This window comes from Cyprinodon tularosa, unplaced genomic scaffold, assembly GCF_016077235.1.
Source record: "Cyprinodon tularosa strain WSP-4 unplaced genomic scaffold, ASM1607723v1 ctg345, whole genome shotgun sequence".
Taxonomy (NCBI): Eukaryota; Metazoa; Chordata; class Actinopteri; order Cyprinodontiformes; family Cyprinodontidae; genus Cyprinodon; species Cyprinodon tularosa.
The window spans coordinates 641741-650772 of NW_024039058.1; the positions used below are offsets into that span (position 1 = coordinate 641741).

The 9032-nt window shown below is 39.8% G+C and overlaps 1 protein-coding gene across 1 annotated transcript in view; it reads left to right on the top strand.

Moving 5' to 3' along the window:
• The window catches only part of snd1 (staphylococcal nuclease and tudor domain containing 1), a 229952-nt gene extending 223373 nt beyond the window's left edge, over positions 1-6579 (top strand). Inside the window, exons 23-24 of the mRNA XM_038294784.1 lie at positions 3376-3420; positions 5682-6579. Coding sequence (XP_038150712.1) covers positions 3376-3420; positions 5682-5747 — 111 coding nt within the window. The 3' untranslated portion in view covers positions 5748-6579. The remainder of the gene's footprint in view (positions 1-3375; positions 3421-5681) is intronic.
• The last annotated feature ends 2453 nt before the right edge of the window (positions 6580-9032 follow it).

Below are 9032 nucleotides of genomic sequence, written 5' to 3' on the forward strand. Positions count from 1 at the left end.
CACCGCTAGCTCATTGTTACGTCCATCACTTTCACACCACATTTACCAGAACACCACCTGGACATGCACGAGGGCCAGCGCTCAGCTCACTCTTTCAGATTCACAGCCAGTCATAGAAACTAAGCGGTGCCAAAGCGCCGGGTCCACACCACCTGTCGTTTAGCTCACCAAAAGCCTCGCATACAGTCTCTCATCCGATTCTCTGTCAGTTACCTGCATATAATTTCCCATAAATGTGGCAGTGAGGTCAGTGCAGTGTAATATAGTTAAATAGGAACTAATGAAGTGATGGACTCAAACTGTCAAATCTTTGCTTGTTTTGTGTTAAATAAAAGGGGAAAAAATAAACTCATTAGGGGGGCACTCTTAAACATGCAGTTACAGCTTTAACCAAACTGTCTTTTACCTTCTGCCAGTGTCTCTGGCCACTTCTCATCATACTGGCATCTGTCTGGCATATGGGATCTCTGTTGGGTCATCCAGACAAACACTATCACCAGCTGCTCTCTACTCCCCAAACCCTTTACAATTGCTGCATTTTTAGTCTTCCTCCCATGTCCCTTAACAGTGCTTAACTCCTAAATACTGCAATTCATTTTCAACCTAACAATCTTTAGGTTTTCTTAATGAAAACTTTCTTCTTCACTTTGCTGTAACATTTTTTTTTACATAATACATCATAGAACTCATCACAATCATCATTTTGCATTCCCCTTCCTTCCTGTGTATTTCATGCCACAGTTGTTTCCTAAATGAGGAAAAAAATCCTTGTCTTTGCCACGCCCGGTGGGTTTTTGCAAGCATTTGAGTCATAAATGAGCCATTACGCATCCCTACTGGAGTCCATAGAAGAGCAGTGAAAGACGGATCCGGAGCCCGATACGCGGTGCTCTTTATAAAAAAAAAAAAAGCAATCCGTAGTTTGGCTGATTGGCTGTTGTGTTTACTGAACTCAAATGTGGAGAACGGTGAAAGATGAGGGTTAAATCCTCCCGACCAATAAAGTGATCATTTCAAAACGGCACCGCTTCATCTTCACGTATTGTGTTGTAGAGCTCTTGACTGTGCATCGGTTGTGAAATATTTTGCATTTACATGAAGACCTATAATTTGTTAAAAGATTAGCTTTTACTTCTCCTTTTTCTCCCTAAATTTGTCATGTTTTAGCTATGCAGTCCTCCACCACATAAGTTTTGTAATGCTTTTTTAGGGGGGAAGAAAACATCCTATGGGCTCTTGGCTTAGCTTTCCTGCAAAGCCCAAATTGTATCTCTGTCCTTTTTGTGTCTGTGAAATATCATTGGTGGGGTCCTCCATATGGTGACATCTGTCTGGTGGGAGTAACATGCCACAGTCATCCGCCTTCCAAAAAATCTCTTGCTTTAGTTGGTTTTGATGGATGCCTTGTGCAGACACAGCACTTTCCTCGCCACACACACCCACATTCACGCATTCAGAGTGTCTGCACCATCCAGCTGTAGGTCTGTTATCTTGGCCGTGTGCAGTGCAGATATCTAATCAACCTATGTGCACAAGCTAGCTAAGCAATTAAACTCCAGAGTCCTATCCATCCCCATCCCACTCGACTGTTTTAACATCTGGCATGCTTGTTCTGGTGCTTGAGTGCACGCCAGCTCGTCTGCTGTTGTAATCAGCTACCAAAAGCGGTGCACAATTGAATCCATGACATGGTCTCATCTTTGCTGCAAGGGAAATTTGATTCTCTTCTTCCTTATAGTTGATTTCCTTTGTGTTGAACCAGGAAATGCATTTTTTTAAATCTGCTGCACAGATTGTATCAACAGAACTACTGTGAAGTGGCCAAAGGTGACATATGTTGTGGTATTACTTTGTAGAGTTTGCTTTGGGACTCTGTGCATAATGTGGTCTGATATTGGCAATATGAAGGACACTTAACTCTCCGTGTTTGCCACTCAAACTCTCTAAGGTCCATACATCCTCGTAAAGACTTCCCACCTAAGCAAATGTTCCCTCTTCTAACCCCCACCACCCTGTTCTGTTTTCTGACTCATCACTGGTTTATTCAATGAGTCTAAATGGCTGTTCTAGCAGAAGCACGCAATATGTTCAACCCTGCACATCAGCCTTTACTTCTCCTCGAACTCTATATATCTTATGTGTTTTCAGTAACACAAAAGGAATCCTTGTGTCCATTTATTAATCATGTTTAACAATTAAATAGTTCTACTTTGCAGTGTTGCTTCTCTTTCGGAGTAGGAGAGGTAGCCAGTACAGAAGGAAAACTGCAGTTAGTTCAGCAGTCACTGTTCCCAGGACTGAAACAATATATAGTCCTTCTATCTTGCTTCTGATGTGGTTCATGCACTCACTCAATAGGTATCACATGCCAAAAACCACCTCCCCCCGACCCTAAATAATATGGTTCCTCAACCTCTGATCAGTAATATTTGCAATCCCACACTAAGTTCAGATTTGGATGGATAGAGACATCTGATTGTGTCAATTTGTTTTGGGGTTTTTTTTTCATTCACATGCCTGTTCCTCCATCTTTGTCTATTAATTTTTTAGACTTCATACCTTCAAGGCCTGGCCTCTGGGAAAGAACACACATTAATCCTTTTCCACAAATTTTGAGTAAACCTTCGCATTTAAATTTCAAAACTGATGTGCATGATAAAAATTAAAATTCTTTAATCTGCAATGAAAAAGTATAAAGAAACATGTACTAATGGAGCTTAATTTAGCATCATATACAATTAAGACAGAATTATTGGGTGAACTATTAAATAAAAGGAAAACTACAAAAACTGACATCAAGGAAAAATAGTGCTGAGAATCTTTTTCCCTTAAAGTTTCTTTGCAAAGTGTTAGACGTCTGATTCTCTCCTACAGTGCAGTAAAATAAAGATCACATTTGAGACTTGTACTCCTTTTTAGCTTGTGGCTTCCTTATGGCGTCCTGCTAGTGCACTTGATTATAAATTGCTCCTCCAATCTGACGAGGTGTTTGCCCAAGGCTAGAGAGGCAGGAGGATTTAAGAAAGGCTCTCATCTCAGTTGGCTTTGATGGTTTAAGTTGTTGCAGGGAAAGCAATGACCCCATAAAGTGAGCCATCATGTGACGTCAAAATGTCTGCTATGCTTTCCACACCAGTCTGTTATCTTGAACCTGTTGATCTTCAGAGTTGACTTAGCTCTTTATAACCTCTGTTACAATGAGAGTGAGAATGGAGCCTTCCTACTAAAAATGTAGGCTTTGAAGGAAATTCTTGAAGATTGTAAGAAAAAGTCTCCAGCAGAAGAGATGGTTAAAATGATGCAGTGGTTCACTGTAATCCTTGAAGTCACATGTGACACAGTTGTATCTTAATAAATTATTTCTTACTTCTCTAGGTGACGGAGTACCTTAACAGCCAAGAATCTGCCAAGAGTGCCAGGGTAAGTAACTTTTGTTTAATGTTGCATCTCTATTAAGTAGTTTGTCCATAAATGAAGAATAAATCAAATTTATTTAATATTCTTTCTAATTAGATATGCCTTCCTTGTTTAGGCTTGGTGTCATGTTACAATAGACTAAGGCTTTTCACATAGATCTTTGTGATAAAATGCAGAGGCCCGTTTCACAAAGAGAGTTTACTCAACCTCTGTTACCATGGTGCCCATGATTTCCTACTTTGTGGAACTTAAGGTGTAACAATTAATTTTTAATTTTACATTGAATCAGTGACTTGGAAATAATGACAAGAAATCTTTAGCCATAAATAAATACCTGCATACTGGAAATCTACTAGATTTTTGTTTTTTTCTTTTAAGGAAACTCTGGCAAATACAGTCACATTTTGTTCAGCTCTCTAAATTGAATCAATAAGTTAACCTTTGTCATTTATTCTCAATAGCGAAGCCTTTTTAAATGAAAGGGCAATGCATGATTTTAACAATAGGTTAACCTGCTGTTTGCACAGGTTAGTTTTCCTTTTACTTGAAAACTTAAAATCTCTTAAGGTTGAAGCAAAAGTAGATTAACCTGCTGTTACAGTCATTGTAGAAATGAAACAGCAGAGCACTAGTAACCAAATACTTAAAAAAAAAAAAAAAATTCTCTCAAAGATCAGCTGATGCACATGATCTGGACTTGTTGTCTTGCACTCTCCCTGAACATTATGATCTTCTGCAGTTGCTTTTTAAAAATAGTTAATCTCTGGCTCTGACTTCTCTATCCACCAAGCTGTTTCGAAGTAAATGCAGTATACGCCGGGTCATGATGTCACAGATAGACAGACTTAATCGTTAATCGAGTCTTTAATCATTAAGAAGGAAAAGCTATGGCACTACAATGTGCTATTTCCTAATATTGATAAAACTATTTTACATTACTTCATATTGTTTTTATCAACACTTGCTGAGCACAGGTCAGTTTAGTTGGATCTCAGAAGAGAAATTAGTCCATGATTGGAACTCATCTGCTTTATTAAAAAGCTGATTAGACGGGTCCAACTCTTGTCATCAGTGAGCTCTGACCTGAGGTTCACACAGAGGAGAGAAACAGGACCAACTGGATTCTTTAGCTGTTGTAGAAAAAAGAATAGCACTGAGCAAACAGCAGATACTGTTGTTGAGAGTAAATTTAAATTAATATGTGGAAGTTGTACAGACTTCTAGGATGTTTGGTTTTTTTAAGAGCTCATGTTTCTATGCAGCAAGAGCTACAATGGGAATGTTTAGAAAAAAAAGCAGATTTATGTAAGGATGGCCTAATAAAATGTCAGACGTAAAGATTTTTTGCACAGAAGTCCCCTCCATTCAGCCAGATTGCACTTGAGAAATTTAACATAGAAGAATGTTGTATCATTTTACTTTTCCTTCACGATAAGGGATTAGTTTGTGCTTATAAGATCCTCACGCCCCCAAATAACTGAATAGAAAATAGTTTAGACTTCTGTCAGACTCCTTCAACTTTTAATCATTAGAAACAGCATATACATTTTCTTGTGGTCTAAACTAAATTTATATTTGATTTTACTGAGTATTTTCCTTTAGTCTGAATTCCTAAATGTTGAAGCTCTGATATGCAGCCTGCCAAAATGTCTGGGTCCACCACTACAGCTGTAGCGTAGAGCTTCAGTTCCTGAACAATACATTGCTCCTGTAATCTATTATTAACCCAGTAGTTCTACAGCATGTTCCCACAATAACAGTCAGGTGACTGTAATACAGAGCTTGATCCGAATCACCGCTGCGTTTTCAGGATGTCAGAAAGGAGCACAAAAAAGGCAGCAGTGTGGGAAATGGAAAATGGTTTCATTCATCCTAATAACTGGCGCTAATTAGCAGAGTTGCTAATTAGCTATGAATCACAGCGTTAACAGCTGACTGCACATGCCTCTGAGAACAAAAAACAAAAAAAAATCATCCTACACGAAAATGGTTGCACATTCAAACAAAAGGATGGGATAGTTTTAAAACATTTGCATAACTATGCACACTTTTGCAGCCACTTTGTGGTAACTGCGACATTTAGAGGATGCATGTGGCGGTTTATGAGGCGATGCAGTGTCTGGGTAATGGAACAGGAGAAGTAATAGACTGAGTGGTGTTGGAGGGTGGCGATGCAGACCCCCTTTTAGCTTTGCAGGAATTAGCTGTTCTATATATCTGCTTGTTTCTCTCACTGTGGTTAAATTAAGTCTTTCTCTCATCAGCTCAACATTTGGCGCTATGGAGATTTCCGTGCAGATGACGCAGATGAGTTCGGTTACCGCCGTTAAGGAGATGAAGAGTAAAGCAACCATTATGTTAACACCATTCCAAAGACCGACATGGACAGGAAGATAAACCTAAACGACAAGCATGGACACATTCTTCCCCCTTTTTAGACATTTCATCCTTTCTGTCTGGCTTCTCTTCCACATAAGCATTTTATTTTTCTCCAGCTTGCTCCTTTAGTGATGCTTAAATTGTCATGATATAATTACTTTCCATTTATCCTCTATTTCCTAATCAGCTCCAACAAGTTAGAGTAATCTGCACTGATTCCAATCTGCTATATGCCATGTTATCTTGTCAGAAAATTTCCTGTGTGAATGATATTAATAATTATGTGTTTCAGCCAATCATGTTCTTCACAAAGTAAGGTTCCATCCCAATCCCAGCTTTTCTCGTCTCTACAACTGTTGTTCTGAGGTAAATTCTTTCTATGAAATAATGCTTCCCTATTGAAATGTGAGACCACTTTGAAAAATTGTAAATTACTTTATTTTAGAAAAGAAGTGTAGGTGAAGCCATACAGACGGGAAAAAAAAAGGATGAATCTCTTTTTGTCTTCGGTGTATATCTGTGTGACACTTTTGGAGATGTTTTTTTGTGGGGAGTGTTTGTTGTTTATTCACTGTCACACTTTTCTGACCGGTAAATACGGATGCCCTCATGTGGCATTGTATCATCTCTCTTTCTGTAAAAGTTTACATTCTAATACTGGTAATTATCCTGTCTCGGCAGTCTCTTCTTTCTGTCTCTTTATGCCATATCAGATACAGTGTTTGAACTTGTTTCCAGGTAATGAATCTTTGCATTCTATTAAAAATCTGCAGAACTAAAAAAGGCAAGTGTTTTGGCTTCTTTCTTTGCAGTTAGTTTGAATAACGCTCATTCTATTAATAAATCGCATCCTTTGCACAGCAGTTGTTAAATAAAAAGTTATTTGATAGTTGAGGCAATTAAAATGTAGATTGCTATAGTCTGTGTGAAATCAAAGTTTTTTAGGTTCAAAATCTACAGGATAAGTTACTGAAAATCCAATGTTCTTGAAGTGACAAAATATTTTTGTGGTTGAACCTAATCTTTTTTCCGCCTTATACAGCCTTAGAGAATGCAAGAAAGAAACTGTGTTCCACACTGGATTCCTGTGCCGTCTTTAAAGAACAACAAGTGCAACGATGGCTATGAACTTGCTCTAAAAATAGTAAGTTGGAAGAAGAAAGGAGAGATATGTATCGTAATATTTTAGTACTGTTTTATGAAAGGGATGAATATCTGGAATATATTACTTTGTGGAGTGGACTAGTCAAGGCTCACAGGTCAAACCAAACACATTAGGGTTGTTAAAAAAAATCCTAGTTGTCAGGAGGGGTACCTGACTGGCAGCCCTACAGTAATAATAAAAAAACAATTTAAAAACTAAAATAATATATCTTGTAAAACCATCACAATATGAACCAAGCTTCAATCTAAACGCTGACAATAAACTTAAACAAAAACAAAGAAAGCTAATAGCCCTAAAGGAAAGCATGTTTTGCTCCAGGAGAGATCTAGAATGACACTGTCTTTGGTAGATAATCACTGCGCCCTCATCTCCGTCTTAGGGAGAAAGAAATGTGTGAACAAGACGACCTACAACCCCGACTCACTTCTCTTGGTTGCAATAAACAAATATTCAAGCAGGCTATTGTGAGAGGCTTGGAACCTAAGCTTTATCGTTTTAGTAACTATAAGATAAACAGCCACATGAGGCAGTATCTTCCAAGGAAACAAGGCTGAGATCAAGCTACACAAAGGGAAGTTAAGCAGTACAATAAGCTGATGATACCTGAGGCCTTAGAAAAAAAACAAGCAAAGAGCATCAGTCTTTGCTGAGGTGTAACAGAAACAGAATCCAAGAGAATGGATGATGAGAATGGTGGTTGCCCCCAAGCATTAATACAACAGAGGCCATGAAGACTCTATACCAAGCTATCTCTGAGCTCCAATCTGCACTCACAGGGAGTTTTCAACCAGGCTCACTTGAAGACTGTTCTCCCTCATTTTTACCAACATGTGGACTTTGCAACTCGGGGTGAAAACATTTTAGACCTGGTTTACTCTAACATCAAAACTCTAACAGATCATCTCTGCATATAAGCCCCACCTGATCAGGGCTAAACCAACAATTAAAGAGGTCCGTGTGTGGTCTGAGTGCACCAACGAGACACTCCAAGACTGTTTTGAATGCTCTGACTGGAACATCTTCAAAGCTGCAGCAACATATGACAACTTATTAAATATTGATGAGTATGCCATGACTGTGCCAGCCTACATCAACAAATGCATAGAGAACGTCAGCGTCAAAAAGAACATCACCACCCGGGCCAACCAACCACCATGGATAAATGGAGAGGTTCGGAAGTCGCTAAAAGCACGGAACTCAGCTTTCAAGTCTGGTGATAAAGAGGCACTAAGAACAGCATGAGCCAACTTAAACCGTGCCATTAGATCAGCAAAGCAGAACCACTGCCAGAAAATCCAGGATCTTTACCACAAGACAGCAACACCAGGAAGATGTGGAAAGGCATTCTGATGATCATGGACTACAACACACCCTCCCCCCAGTAGATGCAGCAAACACTGACTTCCTAAATGAAATGAACAACTTCTTTGGAAGGTTTGAGGCACTAAACAGCAGTGAAAGCCGTTCCACACCAGGGGGAGGAGGCACTAAACCTGGACGTAGCTGAAGTGAGGAAAACTCTGAGGAGAGTCAATCCAATGAAGGCCCCAGGGCCTGATAACATACCTGGGCGAGTGTATAAGGAGTGTTCAGATCAGCTGGCTGGTGTCCTCACAGACATTTTTAACATCTCGCTGGACCAATCCATAGTGCCTGCATGCTTCAAGTCTGCCACCATTATTCCAGTCCCAAGAAGCCTTAGGTCAACTCAGTAAATGATTACCGGCCTGTTGCACTGATTCCCATCATGATGAAGTGCTTCCAAAGGCTGGTTAAAGAACACATCATCTCCAGTCTGCCACCAACATTCGACCTGTTCCAGTTCGCCTACCGACTTCAGCTTTCAACACCATCATCCCGCAGCATCTGATGGGCAAACTGGAGCACCTGGGCTTCAATACACCCCTCTGCAATTGGCTGCTAGACTTCCTCACCAACAGACCTCAGTCAGTCGGGTTGGACAGAACACCTCTGATGTCATCATCCTAAGCACAGGCTCCCCTCAGGGCTGCGTCCTGAGCCCCTTGCTGTTCACCCTGATGACACATGACTGCGTCCCCAGGTTCACCAC